The sequence below is a fragment of the Sinohyriopsis cumingii genome, chromosome 17 (assembly GCF_028554795.1).
Source record: "Sinohyriopsis cumingii isolate HCF-2022 chromosome 17, ASM2855479v2, whole genome shotgun sequence".
Classification (NCBI taxonomy): domain Eukaryota; kingdom Metazoa; phylum Mollusca; class Bivalvia; order Unionida; family Unionidae; genus Sinohyriopsis; species Sinohyriopsis cumingii.
The window spans coordinates 100119791-100144410 of record NC_142977.1 but is presented as its reverse complement, the minus strand read 5'-3'; the positions used below and the strand labels follow the sequence as shown (position 1 = coordinate 100144410).

Here is a 24620-nt window from a genome sequence, read left to right as displayed (position 1 = left end):
CTCTGTTTCGTCTTGTTTTTGTTTATTCTCTTTTCTCGTAGGGCACTCTGAATTCCAGTGTCCTTTCTCCTGACAACGATATTAGGTATCTTGACTTTTGTCTCTCTTTCTTAGACGAAGCAGGTATTCTGGAGACAAATACCCATTTACCTTTGCAGATATAGCAAACTTCATTAGCACTTACACACTTTCGTATGACTCTTATCAAATCAACGACCAAAAGAGTAAGTTTTGTTGCCACTTTCGCATGTGAATTATGTTTTCGTATGACTTTTAGCAAATATTTGACCAGCAGGTCGATCTGTGCTGACTCTTCCATCTTTGATCGTTTGAGAGCGAAATGAATACTCTGACGCTAAGACACTCTCCTTATATACAGAGACCTGCTGCGTATGAAACCTAGTCAAATGTAATTTTGCAATAAGATGAAACGATTTCATTGAGGAAGTAAAAGGCAATGATGTACCGTATCGCCTCACACAAAACCTGAAGTGTTAGTTCAAATCCGTGTCAGCGATTTCGAAGACGACATAACTGGGCTTTAATCAATGCTCTCCATTTCTGCCACAAAACCACGAGTCCTGATTCACGCCAAAAGAAATTTCGTTCGGTCCATAAAAAATAGTATCACATCCGAGAAACGCAAAAACGAACTTCCAGAAAACTGAGAACGACGGCTTACACCTACAACGTGAAATGTATGAGTTCAAGTAGTGCGTAAAACTTAGTCAAATTAAATTTTTATAGTCAAGACGAAACGATCTCTTTTCGAAGAAGAAAGCAGACACCAAGCGACAATGGCGATCCGTGTCACACAACACTTTTCAAAATGTATATGATCAGAGGTTTGTTCTAGCGATCTGCACGGTTAAATTAAATGTTGATGTATTTTGCAATAAGACGGACAATGGTCGCCCATGGAACCATTGTTCGTGCATTAGTTTAAATTTTTAAAATATTTTTTTTATATAAATCGCCTATAGGATAGACCCAGTAAAGCATGACCATTCTCGTCACTGTGTGAATAGCTGCTCAAGTCAATTCGAAGTGAACGCGGTAAGAAAATAAGTATAGCCAATGAAATGGCTTACAACGGGTGATGCATTGTTTTGTTCTAGGACTGTGTGGCATAATAATCCCTATGTTCTTGCGTTGTTACCATTACAGTGCAGACAGACTGAAATGTGAAGTTACAAGCCCTCTTTGTGTGTGTTGTACCATTTCTTCTTACCACATCAAAATACTGAGCGTCACAGTATTGGTTCGCGTTTTCAAGCTGACCATTTTTTTTATATCTCACTTAAACATTTTAACATAAACACTCACACTCACATCGGTAAAGTCAGAACAGATGTGTTACAGTATTGAGGGGCATGTTATCTTTTTTTTTCAAACTAATAAATTTGGGGTTTGTATGAAGTAAAGAACCGAAAGTACAGTGAAACTCAAGGATGATGACCCAATCTGTCTGTCTATTGATGCGTGTATTTACTTAAGAAGAAATATGACCTCTAAAACACAAAGAGATACGGCGAGCATGATTAGAATGAACATAACGATGTTTTCCTTCACGCCCGTGTAATTTAGAGCTTCAATCCTCTTTGAAGACAAACTTGGTCTCCTTTTGTAGGGCTTGAAATAATAAAAAACCTGAAAAAATCTTAAGCACTTTGCTATAGATAATTTCATCAACAGACTAAACAACATAAATACCGTTACAACACTAGAAAGCCTTAAATCTTCTATCAAAAAGAAATGCATAAAAAAATTAAAGATTAACGATAACTAACCAATGAAACCGAATTTAACAAAGGCAGTGACATGTGAAGAAATGGCTCTCACTTTGGAAAGGTAGGCGAACGTACTCTGTCATGCACCATCAACTTGAAAAAAAAATTATAAACAGAGAGAAACCTGAATTCAAAATTCAGTTTTTTTTTCTTCTTCAAAATTGTTTCGTTTCTTTTTTCTTTTTTTTTTTTTGGAACAAATCTAAGCACTAATATAGAGTGGAAAAGGGAAAATGCACATACAAGCTTTGATATTTCTGAAAAAAATGAGGGGATATTCCTAACGTTCATAATCACCTATATATGCTTGGACTTGTCTGTGACTTATCCACAAAACAAGATGTACATATTTCTGGTCAAGTTGCAAGTGTGTGCGTGTTTTTGAAAATGGTAAAAATTGGATATACAATTTTCTCGTGACACTTATAAAGTGAAGAGTCTGTGCAAGTGTCAAAAGCCAAAGTCATATAAGTTTTGTATTTTGTACGGCTTGTAAAGATTTCCACTTTAGAAAATGTGAAGTATCACAAGTTATTATCACAAACAGAAGTGGAACATAGGGGCTTGCAAGAAAGAAAATAACCCAGACAGTTGGTGTCATCAAGAGTGCTAGAGACGGTACCCGAACTTGCTTGCTTGCTTACTTGAATTAAAGTGATTTTCGCTCTAATGGAGCATATATCACTGGTTTAATAACGCACCGCGTGATTTTTAATTACTCCTGGGGAAGGAAAGAGAGCCTCATCCCCAGGCTTTTATGTACTCACAGACTACTTTTAAATTTAGCCACTCAGGTGTAGGACTAACTAGTCCTTAACAACCTGACTGAAAGGCTTTAAACATGAGTGGGAATAGTCTCACCACACACTCATTTTTCTGTCCGAGCGTGGTAAAGGAGGAAAAAAGGTGCTCAAAAAGACAGCCATGGGTGTTAAGTACTCAACAGAACGCTAGCCCGTACTTATTTCAAATCAAGTCCCGTTTTTGCTAATAGACAGTAAAAAGTACCAATAATGTGTTAACCACTTGTGCAATTAGTTCAAATCTAACGAGTCTGTTAAATTTCCTACTTCCTAACATATCTATCTAATATTAGTACTTAGTGTAGTGTACATAAAAATAGCCATACTGATCTTATTTAAATTATTATGTCTAAGAGACATATGCCAGTTTGGTCACTGTTAGGTTTAAAAAGTTAAGTTTGTTGCGGTGTTCCAATGGGTCAAGTTTGTTTCGAGAATAGTTTAGTCAAGGAGGGATACCAAGCCAAATATGATTCCCTAGTTAATAAAAAGCAATCTTTTGGAGCCCTAAAAAAGGCTGTTTTTTTCTGTTAGAAGGTAACACGTCTCTCTTTTGCTTTCACGTTCTTTCTCGCACTCCTAGTCTCATGATTCTTGATATCAGGAAATGCGTAGCCATGATGGGCGGCAATGTAAGCAGCGGCTTCTACCAGTTGACTGAGGGGGTATCCAGCGTAGGTTTGTTTGTAGAATTGGGGAAGAACTCTGACCCTAATCCCCATTGAGAAGGTCTTGGTTTAAAGGTGTCTAGAGATTTGTAGGCAACGTATTGTATGACTCTAATAAACTACCCTGCTTTGTTGACGTCATACAATGCTTGATCTAGTCCCATTTCGGTGTACATCTCAACGAGTGTCAGCGTCCCCCTCCTCCTCCTCAACCGCCTCAATTTCCTCTTCTGGTTCTGATACTAATTCTTTAGTTGAGGTAGATAGTTTCAAGTCCGCTGCTATGGTGTCTGTCGCTGTTATTGTTGTTGTGGTTGTTCTTTCAGCTGAGATTGCCTGCAGTGTCGGAGTGAGAAAAGAACGTTGTTGTTGTTGTAGTGTTTAACGCCATTTTTCAGCACGCGATAGGCTATACATGGCGGCCAGTATTAATGGTGGAGGAAGAACCCGGGAAAAACAAGGAAAGAACCACCGACCCACGAGAAGCTACTGGCAAGCTTTCTCACATACCCACATTAGCCGAATCCGAGACTCGAACCCACGCAGACAAAGGTGAGATGACAGTGATCCGTAACGGAGAGCGCTTTAGACCACTCGGCCACTCGGGGCCCCAGAAAAGAACGTAGTGCCTCTGATGATTACATTTGAGTTTGCCATACCGTTTGTCTAACATAATTGGCCCTTTGTTTTGCCACCACTCTTTCCGGGGCAGGTTGTTTGTTAGGTATAGTCGGATGTTGACTAGATGTTATTTGTGTTCTCGAGGTGGGTGGAGTGCTAACTGGCTAGGTCTGCATTTCTTGCTCCCGCTACTGTTGTGTATATTTCTTCCCTCCACACCGAGTTCTGGGCCTAATTCTTTTAATTTCGTTGTAACCGAACTTACATTATCCATATTATCACCAACAAAAAAAAACGCACAAATCTAAAAGAAACACTCACTCACTTTTTTACAGAACATTACTATTTTTTTAAATTTTGATAAGCGACGGAAACGAAGGACTTAGAGTCGCACTTTCTAACCAAGATAAAGAAATCATGTGCTGATAGACTCACTTCTGTATTTTTTCTTCTAACTGACTAACATATCATAGGCAATGGAATGTTATTTCTTTTCGAGAGCATGGGGTAGCCCTGAATTTTTTTTTTTTGAACTTGAAGCTATGGCGGTCGCTTAGGTTATAAGATGGCGACCTTATCCTGTGAGAAAGCCTGTCGTCAGAGGAGGTCGCCATCTTATAACCTAAGCGACCGCCATAGCTTCAAGTTCAAAACAAAAAATTCAGGGCTACCCCATGCTCTCGAAAAGAAATAACATTCCATTGCCTATGATATGTTAGTCAGTTAGAAGAAAAAATACAGAAGTGAGTCTATCAGCACATGATTTCTTTATCTTGGTTAGAAAGTGCGACTCTAAGTCCTTCGTTTCCGTCGCTTATCAAAATTTAAAAAAATAGTAATGTTCTGTAAAAAAGTGAGTGAGTGTTTCTTTTAGGTTTGTGCGTTTTTTTTTGTTGGTGATAATATGGATAATGTAAGTTCGGTTACAACGAAATTAAAAGAATTAGGCCCAGAACTCGGTGTGGAGGGAAGAAATATACACAACAGTAGCGGGAGCAAGAAATGCAGACCTAGCCAGTTAGCACTCCACCCACCTCGAGAACACAAATAACATCTAGTCAACATCCGACTATACCTAACAAACAACCTGCCCCGGAAAGAGTGGTGGCAAAACAAAGGGCCAATTATGTTAGACAAACGGTATGGCAAACTCAAATGTAATCATCAGAGGCACTACGTTCTTTTCTGGGGCCCCGAGTGGCCGAGTGGTCTAAAGCGCTCTCCGTTACGGATCACTGTCATCTCACCTTTGTCTGCGTGGGTTCGAGTCTCGGATTCGGCTAATGTGGGTATGTGAGAAAGCTTGCCAGTAGCTTCTCGTGGGTCGGTGGTTCTTTCCTTGTTTTTCCCGGGTTCTTCCTCCACCATTAATACTGGCCGCCATGTATAGCCTATCGCGTGCTGAAAAATGGCGTTAAACACTACAACAACAACAACGTTCTTTTCTCACTCCGACACTGCAGGCAATCTCAGCTGAAAGAACAACCACAACAACAATAACAGCGACAGACACCATAGCAGCGGACTTGAAACTATCTACCTCAACTAAAGAATTAGTATCAGAACCAGAAGAGGAAATTGAGGCGGTTGAGGAGGAGGAGGGGGACGCTGACACTCGTTGAGATGTACACCGAAATGGGACTAGATCAAGCATTGTATGACGTCAACAAAGCAGGGTAGTTTATTAGAGTCATACAATACGTTGCCTACAAATCTCTAGACACCTTTAAACCAAGACCTTCTCAATGGGGATTAGGGTCAGAGTTCTTCCCCAATTCTACAAACAAACCTACGCTGGATACCCCCTCAGTCAACTGGTAGAAGCCGCTGCTTACATTGCCGCCCATCATGGCTACGCATTTCCTGATATCAAGAATCATGAGACTAGGAGTGCGAGAAAGAACGTGAAAGCAAAAGAGAGACGTGTTACCTTCTAACAGAAAAAAACAGCCTTTTTTAGGGCTCCAAAAGATTGCTTTTTATTAACTAGGGAATCATATTTGGCTTGGTATCCCTCCTTGACTAAACTATTCTCGAAACAAACTTGACCCATTGGAACACCGCAACAAACTTAACTTTTTAAACCTAACAGTGACCAAACTGGCATATGTCTCTTAGACATAATAATTTAAATAAGATCAGTATGGCTATTTTTATGTACACTACACTAAGTACTAATATTAGATAGATATGTTAGGAAGTAGGAAATTTAACAGACTCGTTAGATTTGAACTAATTGCACAAGTGGTTAACACATTATTGGTACTTTTTACTGTCTATTAGCAAAAACGGGACTTGATTTGAAATAAGTACGGGCTAGCGTTCTGTTGAGTACTTAACACCCATGGCTGTCTTTTTGAGCACCTTTTTTCCTCCTTTACCACGCTCGGACAGAAAAATGAGTGTGTGGTGAGACTATTCCCACTCATGTTTAAAGCCTTTCAGTCAGGTTGTTAAGGACTAGTTAGTCCTACACCTGAGTGGCTAAATTTAAAAGTAGTCTGTGAGTACATAAAAGCCTGGGGATGAGGCTCTCTTTCCTTCCCCAGGAGTAATTAAAAATCACGCGGTGCGTTATTAAACCAGTGATATATGCTCCATTAGAGCGAAAATCACTTTAATTCAAGTAAGCAAGCAAGCAAGTTCGGGTACCGTCTCTAGCACTCTTGATGACACCAACTGTCTGGGTTATTTTCTTTCTTGCAAGCCCCTATGTTCCACTTCTGTTTGTGATAATAACTTGTGATACTTCACATTTTCTAAAGTGGAAATCTTTACAAGCTGTACAAAATACAAAACTTATATGACTTTGGCTTTTGACACTTGCACAGACTCTTCACTTTATAAGTGTCACGAGAAAATTGTATATCCAATTTTTACCATTTTCAAAAACACGCACACACTTGCAACTTGACCAGAAATATGTACATCTTGTTTTGTGGATAAGTCACAGACAAGTCCAAGCATATATAGGTGATTATGAACGTTAGGAATATCCCCTCATTTTTTTCAGAAATATCAAAGCTTGTATGTGCATTTTCCCTTTTCCACTCTATATTAGTGCTTAGATTTGTTCCAAAAAAAAAAAAGAAAAAAGAAACGAAACAATTTTGAAGAAGAAAAAAAAACTGAATTTTGAATTCAGGTTTCTCTCTGTTTATAATTTTTTTTTTCAAGTTGATGGTGCATGACAGAGTACGTTCGCCTACCTTTCCAAAGTGAGAGCCATTTCTTCACATGTCACTGCCTTTGTTAAATTCGGTTTCATTGGTTAGTTATCGTTAATCTTTAATTTTTTTATGCATTTCTTTTTGATAGAAGATTTAAGGCTTTCTAGTGTTGTAACGGTATTTATGTTGTTTAGTCTGTTGATGAAATTATCTATAGCAAAGTGCTTAAGATTTTTTCAGGTTTTTTATTATTTCAAGCCCTACAAAAGGAGACCAAGTTTGTCTTCAAAGAGGATTGAAGCTCTAAATTACACGGGCGTGAAGGAAAACATCGTTATGTTCATTCTAATCATGCTCGCCGTATCTCTTTGTGTTTTAGAGGTCATATTTCTTCTTAAGTAAATACACGCATCAATAGACAGACAGATTGGGTCATCATCCTTGAGTTTCACTGTACTTTCGGTTCTTTACTTCATACAAACCCCAAATTTATTAGTTTGAAAAAAAAAGATAACATGCCCCTCAATACTGTAACACATCTGTTCTGACTTTACCGATGTGAGTGTGAGTGTTTATGTTAAAATGTTTAAGTGAGATATAAAAAAAATGGTCAGCTTGAAAACGCGAACCAATACTGTGACGCTCAGTATTTTGATGTGGTAAGAAGAAACGGTACAACACACACAAAGAGGGCTTGTAAGTTCACATTTCAGTCTGTCTGCACTGTAATGGTAACAACGCAAGAACATAGGGATTATTATGCCACACAGTCCTAGAACAAAACAATGCATCACCCGTTGTAAGCCATTTCATTGGCTATACTTATTTTCTTACCGCGTTCACTTCGAATTGACTTGAGCAGCTATTCACACAGTGACGAGAATGGTCATGCTTTACTGGGTCTATCCTATAGGCGATTTATATAAAAAAAATATTTTAAAAATTTAAACTAATGCACGAACAATGGTTCCATGGGCGACCATTGTCCGTCTTATTGCAAAATACATCAACATTTAATTTAACCGTGCAGATCGCTAGAACAAACCTCTGATCATATACATTTTGAAAAGTGTTGTGTGACACGGATCGCCATTGTCGCTTGGTGTCTGCTTTCTTCTTCGAAAAGAGATCGTTTCGTCTTGACTATAAAAATTTAATTTGACTAAGTTTTACGCACTACTTGAACTCATACATTTCACGTTGTAGGTGTAAGCCGTCGTTCTCAGTTTTCTGGAAGTTCGTTTTTGCGTTTCTCGGATGTGATACTATTTTTTATGGACCGAACGAAATTTCTTTTGGCGTGAATCAGGACTCGTGGTTTTGTGGCAGAAATGGAGAGCATTGATTAAAGCCCAGTTATGTCGTCTTCGAAATCGCTGACACGGATTTGAACTAACACTTCAGGTTTTGTGTGAGGCGATACGGTACATCATTGCCTTTTACTTCCTCAATGAAATCGTTTCATCTTATTGCAAAATTACATTTGACTAGGTTTCATACGCAGCAGGTCTCTGTATATAAGGAGAGTGTCTTAGCGTCAGAGTATTCATTTCGCTCTCAAACGATCAAAGATGGAAGAGTCAGCACAGATCGACCTGCTGGTCAAATATTTGCTAAAAGTCATACGAAAACATAATTCACATGCGAAAGTGGCAACAAAACTTACTCTTTTGGTCGTTGATTTGATAAGAGTCATACGAAAGTGTGTAAGTGCTAATGAAGTTTGCTATATCTGCAAAGGTAAATGGGTATTTGTCTCCAGAATACCTGCTTCGTCTAAGAAAGAGAGACAAAAGTCAAGATACCTAATATCGTTGTCAGGAGAAAGGACACTGGAATTCAGAGTGCCCTACGAGAAAAGAGAATAAACAAAAACAAGACGAAACAGAGAAGAGGGATTCAGAAGAAGAAGAAATTGAAGATGATGAAGAACTTGTGCCAGTAAAGACATGGAAATGGAAAAATTGACAATGTGAGCCGATGCGTTGGCCCTGATGTGAAATTTCATACTACCTTCTAAAAGAGAATAGACCAGAAAGAACACGTAAGTGTCTCTTGGTCTTGACATTGTATAATAAGGATGGCGTGTTTTGTTTTCTACTCACACTTTATGAAATTGTGCCCTTTCACCTATCTCTATCCCTCTGGATCATGTTTTAGTTAGAATTGAAATGGAAGGATGTTTTCCTTCACGCACGCTCTTTAGGCATGCAAGTCGGTAAACAATAGTCAGTCTATTCCTCCATTATTTTGTGTGATGTTTCCTAAATCACACACTGATGCCATAAAATAACGGGTTAAATGGGTTTTGTAGTGTTGGGAGTGGGGGTGGGTGGGGTGTAGGTGTTTGGCAGAGTTGGTCATTGCAGGTGAGGGCTTAGGTGCTTTCAAAAAGCTTTTACTTCTTCACTCTGTGTTGATAGTATATTTGGAGTTTGTATGCGTTCGCGTACGTTTGTGTGGATAGTTTATTTGGGGTTTGTATCATCTCCCTTCTGTGTTGACAGTATATTTGGGGTTTGTATGCGTTCGCGTACGTTTGTGTGGATAGTTTATTTGGGGTTTGTATCATCTCCCTTCTGTGTTGATAGTATATTTGGGGTTTGTTTTTTCCTCTTCCCTCTGTATGTGTATGTGTGTATGTGTGTGTGCGTGTGTGTGTGTGTGTGTGCGTATGTCTGCGCGCGTACGTTGTGTGGGTGTGTGTATTGGTCTCTGTTTGTCCGTATAAAACTCACTTTATCCCTATCAGATACACTCTACCTACCTACCTGCAGTAGCGTGCATTCAGGTCAGCCACTTGCAACACTGTTGATATTTATCCCTAGTGTTCAGTACAGTGACGTCACTGACGCTGGAAATTTCGAGACTATAAATATCGACTTGGGGATTTCCACATTTTGTAGCTATACATATATACTAGAATTCATAAACAGGAACGTCACTCAAGCTGAGGCTATAAAAAGACAGTGGGATTTTCCAAAGGAAAAACCCACAAGTTGGAGCTATAAATAGATAGTGGGATTTCATAGGAATTTCAGCTGATTATAGATACATAGGTATTTATCCACGATCGTCACAGAAGTTGATATTGTAAGTAGTTACTAATTTTATCTATTTTATAGTGTGTGTGTTTATGTGTGTGTGTGTGTGAGTATGTCTGCGCGCGTACGTTGTGTGTTTCTGTGTGTGTGTGTGTGTGTGTGAGTATGTGTGTGTGTGTGTGTGTGTGTGTGTGTGTGTGAGTATGGCGGCGCGCGTACGTTGTGTGTGTGTTTGTGTGTTTGTGTGTGTGTGTGTGTGTGTGTGTCTGCGCGCGTACGTTGTGTGTGTCTATTGGTCTCTGTTTGTCCGTATAAAACTCACTTTATCCCTATCAGATACACTCTACCTACCTACCTACAGTAGCGCGTATTCAGGTCAGCCACTTGCAACACTGTTGATATTTATCCCTAGTGTTCAGTACAGTGACGTCACTGACGCTGGAAATTTCGAGACTATAAATATCGACTTGGGAATTTCCACATTTTGTAGCTATACATATATACTAGAATTCATAAACAGGAACGTCACTCAAGCTGAGGCTATAAAAAGACAGTGGGATTTTCCAAAGGAAAAACCCACAAGTTGGAGCTATAAATAGATAGTGGGATTTCATAGGAATTTCAGCTGATTATAGATACATAGGTATTTATCCACGATCGTCACAGAAGTTGATATTGTAAGTAGTTACTAATTTTATCTATTTTATAGTGTGTGTGTTTATGTGTGTGTGTGTGTGAGTATGTCTGCGCGCGTACGTTGTGTGTTTCTGTGTGTGTGTGTGTGTGAGTATGTGTGTGTGTGTGTGTGTGTGTGTGTGAGTATGTCGGCGCGCGTACGTTGTGTGTGTGTTTGTGTGTTTGTGTGTGTCTGCGCGCGTACGTTGTGTGTGTCTATTGGTCTCTGTTTGTCCGTATAAAACTCACTTTATCCCTATCAGATACACTCTACCTACCTACCTACAGTAGCGCGTATTCAGGTCAGCCACTTGCAACACTGTTGATATTTATCCCTAGTGTTCAGTACAGTGACGTCACTGACGCTGGAAATTTCGAGACTATAAATATCGACTTGGGGATTTCCACATTTTGTAGCTATACATATATACTAGAATTCATAAACAGGAACGTCACTCAAGCTGAGGCTATAAAAAGACAGTGGGATTTTCCAAAGGAAAAACCCACAAGTTGGAGCTATAAATAGATAGTGGGATTTCATAGGAATTTCAGCTGATTATAGATACATAGGTATTTATCGACGATCGTCACAAAATGGAACGAAAAAATTGAAAAAGAAGAAGAAAATGAGAAGAGGAAGAAAGAAGAGGAGGAGAAGAAAAAAAGAAAGGGAAGAAGAGTGTAGGAGATAAAATAAGAACTTGGTGGAGGAAAAGAAGAGATTAGAAGAAGAAGAAGAAGAAGAAGAAGAAAACCCAAAGGCCCTTTTCAGGGCCAGCCATATATCTCGAAAAGAGATAGCCTTTGAATTGCCTACCCCTTTTTTAAAAAATTTTTTTTTAAAAAAAATCCCATGTTCCATTCCCTTTGTCCCTAAACTCTATTCCCCATGTTAAATTCCCCTTGTACGTAGAGTGACCCACGATTTATTGCCATGTTAAATTCCCCTTGTACGTAGAGTGACCCACGATTTTTCGCCATGTTAAATTTCCATTGTACGTAGAGTGACCCAGGGGTCCCTGTAATGCTAATTCCCATTGTACGTAGGGTGACCCCATTCACTACTCACTTTACTTTTAGACACACTGAATGTATATTTTGTTGTTGGGTGCAATTTGTTTAAACAGTCTATAAAATAATAAAGGTCTTCTGATGATTAACTCCAGATCATAAAGATATCGTCTAAAAATCTTAACCAAATATCTGGTTTTAGAGGCATTTATTTAGAAAATCATTTTCTAATTTCCTCTATAAATAAAGATTTATAAGATGGTGCCATGGGTCTAATCATTGCTGTTCCCAACTGTTGGAGATAGTTTGTTCTACCAAATTGAAAAAGGTTATTTTCGAGCACAAGTTTCATCAACTCACAAACATGTTCTTTAGATAGTTTACATGTATATTCGTTTTCTTCAAGATAATATTTACACGCTTCGATACCATCATTGTGTGGTATATTCGTGTAGAGTGAAACCACATCAAGTGCAACTAGGAATGAATTTTCAGTTAGTTTCGATAAAGATTTCAATTTATTATGAAATCAAAAGTGTCTTTGCCATATGAAGGTAGTGATTTCATCAGTGGTTGTAAAATATGACCAATATATTGCGATATATTATTTGTAACCGAGTTACAGGTACAAATAAAGGGTCTACCTGGATATCCTAAAGGTTGTGACTTATCAACCGTTTTATGTATTTTGGGTAAAATATAAAACGGAGGTGTGCGTATTTTATTTGGGCAGATATCTAGTTCATCATATATGGAGCGATTGTGAATAGAGATTTCATTAATACATTTGCTTAGTTTTTCTTTAGTTTCTTCAGAAGGATTACATGAAAGTTTTGTATAATATACGTTATCATTTAATTGTCTTTCTACTTCTTTAATATAATCCTCATTGTTCATTGTTACTATGATGCTAGACTTATCAGCTTTTTTAATAATAATACTTTTGTCTGGTGATGAGGTACGTAAAGAATTCAGTTCTTCTTTAGATATGTTTGTAAAATGTTTTCTTTTAGGTCTGCTTTTTAAAGTTTCTTGTTTAGTTGCTTCAATATAAAAATCGAGATGAATATCTCCTCCACTAGAAGGTGTAAATGATGACTCTTTTTTCTTTGAAAAACGACTTATTTTGTAGATGAAAACTACTTTCATATAGTGAAAACTACTTTCATATTATGAATATGTACAAGATTGTGAGAAAAAATATTTTAATTTTAAAGATCATGTGTATTTGAAAAATGCTTCTGCTAAATTAATATTGTCATGCACTTTGGTTCTTGGACAATATGATAATCCCTTACCTAGAAGAATGTAATCACTATTAGTTAGAATTCGCTTAGAAAGGTTTAACACAGGATTTTTTCCTCTTTTGATTTTTTTTCTTCATATTTTTCACTCCATCTGTTCTTGTTTTGTATTCTAATAAATCTCCTATTCTTTCTTCTGTTTGTGTTGTCTGCAAAAGATCCTTTAGGGTTTCCATTAGTCTTTGTATTGTTGCTATTACGGTTATGTTGGATTCCTGTGTAATTTTCTTCGCTCCATTTTTTACTACATCTGTATAGGTTGCCTTTTGTGTGCCTGGGGTTTTTAAGATTTTTGCTTGATCATTCATGGAATTGTTCTGAGTAGGTCTATTATTTTTTCTGTGTGATTTGGTTGATAGGTTATTCTATATGTTGGCGTCGCTTGTTCCATTTTATTTTCATTTCGTGGTCGTTGTTTATTCCGTTTGTGATTCTTAGTTCCTGCACGTTTATTTTTGACATTGATAATGTTAATTTCCTCTGCTGATCCATTTGGTTGTTGATTATATCTTTTTGATTTCTCTCCAGTAATTGTCGATGATGCTGTTTCTCGTTGTCCTGGAAAATTGTTTTTCTCTCAGTGTAAATTCTGTAACTGTTTAAGTTGACTTGGCAATAGTTCGTCTTTTTTAGATTCCGTTTTTTTTAAATGTTCTTCATCAAAAATGCCAGTATTGCCTTTTATCAAAGTTTGTAGTTCATTTATATGTTCTTCTAGTTCTTTGCCTATCTTGACCACTCTCCTCTGATGTTCTCCTTTTAGTCTATCACATACTTCCAACGATATCTTTTCCAATAGGGAGTCAATAGATTCTTGAAACGTCTTTGATGCTGTGTCATTTTTAGGTTTAAAGGTAATCCCTATGGCACAAGATTGTCTGCCTGACAATTTTCAAGAAAGCATACGTGTAATCCATTTTTCATGTTTCTCCACTAATTTTTCCATTGTTGTTTTTAAATACTTCGTTCTATTGCTAATCCGCGGATCATATGTTGATGCCATGGTGTTGTCCAGGTTATCTTGATAAATTATAAAGTAAACAACACCAACACTATAAACTGCCACACCGCTGGCATCGTAATGATATGATTGAAAAATTGTTAAAGCTACGTTAAAAATCCAAATCACGTACACATATACATATAAAGCCTACATTTAACATTATTCAAGTAAATCGTTTCTACATATATTACGGTAGTCAAGTCCATTTCTTATACTGCCCCGTACACTTCTTATGTCAACTTGGTTAAGCCTGTGGTTTAGGAACAGTTCGCACATACATAATGCATGTTTAAGCCCATTGTTAACGAACAGTTCCCAATATATAACCTATATTAAGTCTAACGTTTAGCAAGATTTCTGATCTACATTATGTAACATAATAAAAGTAACATCTAGCCACTTATTATCGTATGTTGGTCAGGAAGCTCGAACTCAGGTCCAGAAACTTTGACAGTATGTACCTTTAATTCGGATAAAGATACAACCACGGAACAGGCAGCTATTCATTCTTTGAGGCTGAAAATTTCGAACCAATGCTCTGAAACATTTTAAGACAAAAAAACAACAACAACACAAACTAGACTTCGAATAAGCATATTATAGCACACCCGAATTTAAAATGTTCAAGAATAGTTCTGGTATGTCGTTTATGACACTGATGTTTTGTCACGTGACATAACTTCCTTTACCAAAAAATATGTCATAGATGCGTCTTTTCATTGGATGAAATGCACTACTATTGCTTAATATATTTGTTTTCTTTTTCTCACAGTTGAAAACAAATACGGACACGACGGTCGCAGGAACTCATGAAACCCCGGTCCACCATTATATTGATGACGTCAGTTTCACACTAACCCCATCAGGATCCACGTGCAGTGTATCGGTATGTTATAGTATTTACCATTTTGTTTTTCTTTCTGCTTCACAAACATAGTAGGGTTATTTAATACCCTTTTTCTCTCCGTTTTCTCGTCCCCACCTTACAAACCACAAGTTGCAAATTCACCAAACATGGTGTTTAACTTGTCTATATAAAAACAATGTTCAAGAAATGTATCACTGAAGTTTGTTCGAGGAATTAACGATGAGGACAGAGACAGGTTATAAGGTCAAAGTATATTCAAAGTACATTGACATGTTCAAATATTACCGACACAACGTTATATATGCATTCATATATGTATATAATATAGGTAACGGATTTCAAATTACAACACCCCGATATCACCATTAACCTTTTGGGGCGGGGTTGTATGTTTGTATGCATTACTTTTGGAATTTTGCATCATCTCTCATTAAGAGGTTAGTGTTAGGACTGGTCGGCCTGGTGTGAGGACAATGTGCTTGGGTAGGACATGATGCCACACGTCTGCGCCATGATGCCTTGTGCTAGTCATCACTACAAACTGCTACACTGCAAACATCGTAGCGATATGACTGTAAAATTGTTAAAGCTACACTAAAAATCAAAATCGATCACATACACAGATATATATATATATATATATATATATATATATATATATATATATATATATATATATATATATATATATAGATAGATAGATAGATAGATAGATAGATAGATAATCCGTATATTCTGAGTTAATAAGATAAAACTACAAAACTGCAATTGGTTCTGTCGCATTTTCAGGGCAGTTCTCGATCCCAGATATGGTACGCTGTCTTGGATTACGGGACGAACTATTGCAATATGCATAATCTAATTACAGGTAAGTCTTGGTTAATTTTAAAAGAGATTCGAGTGTCTTAATCAGTAGCAAGCATGTTGTAAAAATTATTACAACTTTTCATATCTTTAGTTCTTTCTTTTGTAAAATCTTACCTAATGTATATAAATGTAATCATCAGTTACTTCACTACATGTGAATCTAATCCGAAACTTCATTAAATGTGAATTTAATCATCAGTTACTTTATTACATGAGAATCTAATCATAATTTACTTCATTACATGTGAAGTTAAGCATCATTTAATTTATTACACCTGAATCTAATAATCAGTTATATCATTATATATGAATCCAATCAGTTACTTCATTACATTTGAATCTAATCATAAATTACTTCATTATATGTGAATCTAATCATAAATTACTTCTTTACATGTGAATCTAATCATTTTTTACTTAATTACATTAGAATCTCCACATACGTTGCTTCATTACATGTGAATTTAATCATAAGTTGCTTCATTACATGTGAATCTAATCATAAGTTACTTCTTTACATGTGAATCCAATCATTTTTACTTAATTACATGTGAATCTAATCATAAGCTGCTTCATTACACGTGAATCTAATCATAAGTTGCTTCATTACATGTGAATCCAATCATTTTTACTTAATTACATGTGAATCTAATCATAAGTTGCTTCATTACACGTGAATCTAATCATAAGTTGCTTCATTACATGTGAATCCAATCATTTTTGCTTAATTACATGTGAATCTAATCATAAGCTGCTTCATTACACGTGAATCTAATCATAAGTTACTTCTTTACATGTGAATTTAATCATAAGTTGCTTCATTACTTGTGAATTTAATCATCAATTACTTCATTACACTTGAATCTAATTATAGGTTGCTTCGTTACATGTGAATCTAATCAGTTACTTCATTATATGTGAATCCAATCAATTACTTTATTACATGTGAATCCAATCAATTACTTCATTACATGTGAATCCAATCAGGTACTTCATTACATGTGAATATAATCATAAGTTAATTCATTACATGTGAATCAACTCATCAGTCACTTTCTTACATGAGAACCCAATCATATTTTACCTCATCAGATGTAAATCTTATCTTCAATTAATGTATTACATGTGAATCTAATCATCAGTTACTTCATTACATGTGAATCCAATCAGTTACTTTATTACATGAGAACCTAATCATCAGTTACTTCATAACATGTGAATCCAATCAGTTACTTTATTACATGAGAACCTAATCATAAGATACTTCATTACATGCGAATGTAATCATAAGTTAATTCATTACATGTGAATCCAGTCAGTTACTTCATTACATATGAATCAACTCATCAGTCACTTTCTTACATGAGAACCCAATCATATTTTACCTCATTAGATGTAAATCTTATCTTCAATTAATGTATTACATGTGAATCTAGTCATCAGTTACTTCATTACATGTAAATCCAATCAGTTACTTTATTACATGAGAACCTGATCATCAGTTACTTCATAACATGTGAATCCGATCAGTTACTTTATTACATGCAAATCTAATCATAAGTTACTTCATTACATGTGAATTTAATCATAAGTGACTTCATTACATGTGAATTTAATAATACGTTACTTTATCACCTGTGAATCTAATCATAAGTTACTTCTTTATATGTGAATTTAATCATAAGTTACTTTATTACATGTGAATCTAATCATATGCGACTTCATTACATGTAAATCTAACTACAAATCACTTCATTACATGTGAATCTAATCAGTTATTCATTTAATGTGAATGTAATCTTATGTTACTTCATCACATGTGAATCTGATCATCAGTTACTTCCTTATATGTTATTCTGTTCATGAGATACTTCATTCTATCTGAACCTCTTCATCATTTAATTTTTTCATGTGAATCTAATCAATTACTTCATTACGTGTGAATCCAATCAGTTACATCATTACATATTAATCCAATATGTTACTTCATTACATGTGAATATAATCACCAATTACTTTATTACATGAGAACCTAATCATAAGTTACCTCATCAGACGTAAATCTAATCATCATTTAATGTATTACATTGAATCTAATCATCGGTTACCTCATTACATGTGAATCCAATTAGATTCTTTATTGCATGAGAACCTAATCATAAGTTACTTCATTACATGTAAATCTAATCATAAGTTACCTCATCAGATGTGAATTTAATCAAATAATTTATTACATGTGAATCTAATCAGTTACTTCATTACATGTGAATCTAATGAGTAACTTCATTACATGTGAATGAATCAGTTACTGTATAACATGTGAATGAATCAGCTACTTCATTACATGTGAATCCAATCAGTTACTTCATTACATGTGAATGAATCAGTTACTTCATTACATGTGAATCTAATCATCAGTTACTTTATTACATGTGAATCCAATCAGTTACTTCATTACATGTGAATGAATCAGTTACTACATTACATGTAATTCTAATCATCGGTTACTTTGTTACACGTAAATCCAATCAGTTACTTCATTACATGTGAATCCAATCAGTTACTTCCGTACATGTAATTCTAATTATCGGTTACCTTATTACATGTGAATCCAATCAGTTGCTTCATTACATGTGAATCCAATCAGTTACTTCCGTACATGTGAATCTAATCATCAGTTACTTTATTACATGTGAATCCAATCAGTTACTTCATTACATGTGAATCCAATCAGTTACTTCCGTACATGTGAATCTAATCATCAGTTACTTTATTACATGTGAATCCAATCAGTTACTTCATTACATGTGAATCCAATCAGTTACTTCCGTACATGTGAATCTAATCATCAGTTACTTTATTACATGAGAACTAATCATAAGTTGCCTCATCTGATGTGAATCTAATCATCATTTAAATGTATCACATGTGAAACTAACCATAAGTTACATAATTACATTTACTTTTCTAAGGTAACAAAAGTGACACTCTAGCCCCATAACCATGAAAGTGTCTGCGCACAAAAACATATCTTCCATAACTTTGATCCGAAATAGGTTTCAGCCCCAAAGATTTAAGCATTATCTTGTTTGCACATTTGCATTCAAAATTTAAATGATACTGAGAGAATCAACGTACAATCTTGTTCCTACCGAGTTCATTTCCTTTTAGGTCACAGCGTTTTGTAATTATGGGGCATTAATAACTTTTTTTTTTTTTTGGCATGACAAAGGCATAGAAATTCTTCATTTTAAGCACAACAAACAGCAGTCCTCTAACCTTTTCAATATATATATGGATGTATGTAGGTATGTATGTATGGATGGATGGATGTAATGTATGTGTGTGTATGTATGTATGTATGTATGTATGTATGTCTGTATGTATGTAAGGCATTCATATATGCATGGTTCAATGACTCTTCGATACAGCTCTAGAGCAAATCAAAAGCCAGGCAGTCAAAAGGATTTCAAGTCTTATAGGTTTCTAATTCAAGTGCGAAAGGTTCATAACTGTTAAAAAAAACAAAATCCCTTTAAACTGTGATAAATACCTTAATTGATATTTATATTACAAAAAAGGTTACTGTCTCTAAGGCAATGGAATAAGTTTCAAACCTCTATGAAATTGTTATAGTTTTCATGATAAAAAAGGGTCGCATGATTCGCCTTGTCAAGAACAAGGACAGATTACAAATTTAAACTAAGTATTAAAAAATGGTCATTAACGGCAATTTTACTGCAAATAAAGTCCGAGTTAGGCAGTAACTTTATAATTAGGATATAATACTTTCCTGCTGACACTTCCCACAGTTCCGAATTATGATATCATTTTTTGCTGTTGACCTTCCTACAGTTCTGATTTATGATATTCTTGTTTGCTGTTGACCTTGCTACAGTTCTGATTTATGATATTCTTGTTTGCTGTTGACCTTGCTACAGTTCTGATTTATGATATTCTTGTTTGCTGTTGACCTTGCTACAGTTTCCTACAGTTCTGATTTATGATATTCTTGTTTGCCGTTGACCTTCCTACAGTTCTGATTTATGATATTCTTGTTTGCCGTTGACCTTGCTACAATACCGAATTATAACAGTAGTGTTATCTATTGACCTTTCTTCTGTTCCAAATACTGATATCCCTACAGTTCCGAATTATGATATTGTTGTTTGCTATTGACCTTCCTACAGTCGAATTATGATATTGTTGTTTGCTGTTGACCTTCCTACAGTCGAATTATGATATTATTGTTTGCTGTTGACCTTCCTACAGTCGAATTATGATATTGTTGTTTGTTATTGACCTTTCTACAGTCGAATTATGATATTGTTGTTTGCTATTGACCTTCCTACAGTCGAATTATGATATTGTTGTTTGCTGTTGACCTTCCTACAGTCGAATTATGATATTGTTGTTTGCTGTTGACCTTCCTACAGTCGAATTATGATATTGTTGTTTGCTGTTGACCTTCCTACAGTCGAATTATGATATTGTTGTTTGTTATTGACCTTCCCACAGTCGCATTATATTATTGTTTGCCACTGACCTTCCTAGTCGAATTATGATATTATTGTTTGCTACTGACCTTCCTACAGTCGAATTATGATATTTTTGTTTGCTACTGACCTTCCTAGTCGAATTATGATATTATTGTTTGCTATTGACCTTCCTACAGTCGAATTATGATATTATTGTTTGCTATTGACCTTCCTACAGTCGAATTATGATATTATTGTTTGCTACTGACCTTCCTACAGTCGAATTATGATATTATTGTTTGCTACTGACCTTCCTAGTCGAATTATGATATTATTGTTTGCTACTGACCTTCCTACAGTCGAATTATGATATTGTTGTTTACTATTGACCTTCCTACAGTTCCGAATTATGATATTATTGTTTGCTATTGACCTTCCTACAGTCGAATTATGATATTATTGTTTGCCACTGACCTTCCTACAGTCGAATTATGTTATTATTGTTTGCTACTGACCTTTATACAGTCGAATTACGATATTGTTGTTTGCTATTGACCTTCCTACAGTTCCGAATTATGCTTTCCTACAGTTCCGAATTATATTATTGTTCTCTACTGACCTTCCTACATTTCCGAATTATGACAGTATTGTTTGCTATTGACCTTCCTACAGTTCCGAATTATTATATTATTGTTTGCTGTTGACCTTCCTACAATTCTGGATTATCATCTTATTGTTTTCTATTGACCTTCATACAGTTCAAGGGATAACAAAAGACTCCAGATCCGTTGTATTAAATTTTTAGATTCGAATCTTAGTTGAGATTATGTGCTATGAGGTACAACCATTTTGTGTATGATATAACATAAAAATTAATTTAATATTTCTTTTAAATATGTCCCTCTGTTTCTTAGGTTCCGGTTTGGACAAGGTTAGTGGTTACACGGAGAAGACCAGCGACGACATCTGCACGCAGTACTCCAGTGCAGATTGTGAGAAGTATTAATCAAGACCAGAGTTGTTTATTTTGAACACATGTTACGTTTTCTTCGACACCGTTATTATTGAAAGCTTTATAGAGATTGCATTTTTTAATAAAGCTGTCGAAATGAAATTGATTTGTAGGTTTTTCTTTACATACACGACATGAATCTGCTTACGTCTGGCCTCCTGTTTTGAAACATACGAGATTTTAAAATCAAATAATAGTGTGAAACAACTAATCTAGATTCTTTATTTTCGCATTTCCCTATCTGGCCTGTCAAATATTCCAAACTTATTTTACGATTTTATAATACGATTATGTAAAAATAAAACTTTGAAGAGACAAACATTTCGGATTAATTCAGCAACTTTAAATCGTAGTCTCCAATAATTAACATTTATGGCAAAACCATCTCGCATCGACTACGAAGTTTCTCAAAAGGGAAAGTTTAAAGAAATTTCTATTAATTCATCATAAAGTACTTATGGTACACTGAACAAGAATGTGTTTTAGCAGCTAACCATATGATATGCCGTAAAGACGACCTGTCCGTATTTTAATGGCTATATATACTGAGACGTGACCAAGTGGGTAGGAGTAACAAAGCCCATAATGTACGTGTGCTGAAGTGAGCGGGTTTTGAGAGCAGAAGTAAAGAAAGAGAAAGATAAAAATATGTCGTCGTTTTAATTCTTAACGATATCGCTTCACCAGGAGCAGAATCCAAGTGCTGGAGTGGTACAGATGTAGGTGGATTATGAGATGATACTCTTTTCCAAATGAAGAGCTACGAAAAAAAAAAGTGTTGAGAAAAATTTGAATAGAAATGTTTTTCCCAATATTTCTTGATTCCATAGACTAATGGACTGGAGTTGCACTGAGTGAATACGAGTATGTAATGTTATTGTATTTGATGTATGATGTATTCCCAATCTAATTCTGGACGACATGGCCCCTCCGGGGACGGGAGTGATCTTGAAAGAAAGGGAGTATGTGATTATGTTCGATTGCAAAAACTTAAGTAAATCGGGAAGCAGATAACGGAAAAAAGAAGTAGTAGAACAACTTGAACCAAAATGTGTCCCCATTAAAATTTCTGACCCCGCGACCTCACCATGGGTAGGAGTAGCGCTGAAAGAAGTTGGATATGCGATATTATACTGTAAACATGAAGTGAATCATAAAGGTATTACTGAAAAATACTTGCTAGGAAAAAAGATAAACTTTAACCCGAGTTATTAACAGACATATACACGCACACATGGACAACACAAAAGCTAGATGCGTCAATGGGGCATAGCACAAATTAGAATAAACTGCAAATGAACACCTGACCTTGCGCATGCCAGAATGATAAAATCAGCTATTGTCTGAACTGCTGTAATGATGTATCAGTGGATATGTGTTTATATGATATCAAATCGTGAATTTTAATATTTCTCGTATGACTTCGGTTCGACAACGGGAATAAATCTTAGAAGTCTCAATGCAACGACAACGCGCAGAATGGATGACGCTCTAAGCACGTGGTTTAATGATCGTCAGTGATAGGTTTTGCCTAATTTCTTCTTCAAACTTCCCCTGCGGGCTTTGCAATGTAGACTAGGGTGCATGCGCCCCTCCCCCCACCACCGCATGTCGCAAGAGAAGACTAAAGACATGTATCGTGCCGACGTTCCAACTGAGAAGGTACTGGACTTTTTTTTAAAGAGCGGTCTGTGTCGTAAATTAGACTTTGTCTTTTAACGATTTTAATACTTGTCTGCTTTACTTTGGTTTTATTTGTCCTTTTTGGAATGCCTAAACTTCCTCGGCACTGTATAATCAAGATTATGTGATGTGTCGTTAAACCCCGTACATTCGTATTTTTTTAGGCATCATACTTTATAAAGTCGTAGATCACGGCACTATCGTCACTCTGATATTATATGTCAGTTTAAAGTACTTGTGATAAATACGCTGTGACTTTTGGAATATCTTCGACATCATCACGAAAACTCATTATTTCATCAAATTTCCCTTAATATTCACCAATAACTGACTGTCACAATTATTTGCAGGTAGATGAAACATTTTAAAGTATACCTTTCTTTAAAGAAAATAAAAGTTTTCGGAAGTTCTGTTGCTGGTCATGAACGATGTTATAACATATTCGAAATTACACTGGATATCTGACTAAGAGACAAATGCAAGAGCATCTACACACGAAATCTGAGTCAGTTTGTTGTTTTCTGTATACATTTTTTTTTCTCAATGCTTTTGATTGCAATTGTTACGAAAAACATTTGTTTCACAATTTCTCTGCTTTTAGTAGCTTCATCCACATTTGCAAATACATCATACTCGTTTGTCTAATAGTGAAGGGAGTTTATGCCAGAATGCATTGACACGTGGCTCAAAGGATTTTCAATGTTTAGTAACAGCATCCATATTTAAAGGCGGATCGAAAATGTTTGTTTAAACTTGAAACTCTTCACGACAGAATGTTGTCTGCCACATTTGGTCAAACGTGTATTGTGCGGGTTTTGGAGAAATGGTTAAAAGGTTTTATGTCCATGTTTGATCTAGGAAAGGCATCGTCTGCATACACTCTAAAGAACCTTGATGCCAATACGCATTCTGTTATACTTGGTCAAATTATGTTCAGCAGTTTTTCATAAGAAGTTGTTTACAGGCTTTTCGAATTATAGTACCGGCAGAAATATCTGGCGCACGTTTGGCACTGACTGTATAAAATTCCGTCATGCAAAATGCTTTCTGCCATGTTTTGGCCTAACTGCCACATTGCTTTTTTCTTTTCTTTGTTTGGTGGAGGTTGTTAATAATAGTGTATACCACAAGCTCATTTGGCCTATGGCTAACAATAAAACTGGGCGAGGAAAATAGCTTGTACTTTAGTGTCTTTATAGAGCTACATTATTTTAGAAAGATTGCTTATAGTATAATGACGGGAAAATTACTGATTCGATTCGAAAAATATACTTCCGATTCAATGTAAAATTTTGCCTCTAAGTTTGCTATAAGATAAGTTTAGTGAAAACTATTTAGTGCATCAAAAAAGAACCCCGCCCAATTTGGAGCTATTTATCTCAGACGGTTTTCTTGTCTAAGCGTTTCTGATTATTTTAAACACTTTGATGGATTGCTTCAATCAGGATGAGATATAAGTTAATGCAGAAAGGGAATAAGCATTCCAAATATTCATGGTGTATGATAGTGAAACAAATGATGACATTTGGATCAGGATGCGAATGACTGTGTTAATTGATTAATCAGAAATTACATCTCTCTCTCTCTCTCTCTCTCACACACACACACACACACATACACGCA

General features: G+C 35.8%; 1 protein-coding gene across 1 annotated transcript in view; it reads left to right on the top strand.

Moving 5' to 3' along the window:
• The window catches only part of LOC149779537 (uncharacterized), a 30132-nt gene extending 8716 nt beyond the window's left edge, over window positions 1-21416 (top strand). Inside the window, exons 3-5 of the mRNA XM_089940243.1 lie at window positions 14862-14975; window positions 15747-15825; window positions 21217-21416. Coding sequence (XP_089796369.1) covers window positions 14862-14975; window positions 15747-15825; window positions 21217-21308 — 285 coding nt within the window. The 3' untranslated portion in view covers window positions 21309-21416. The remainder of the gene's footprint in view (window positions 1-14861; window positions 14976-15746; window positions 15826-21216) is intronic.
• Window positions 21417-24620: the final 3204 nt, after the last annotated feature.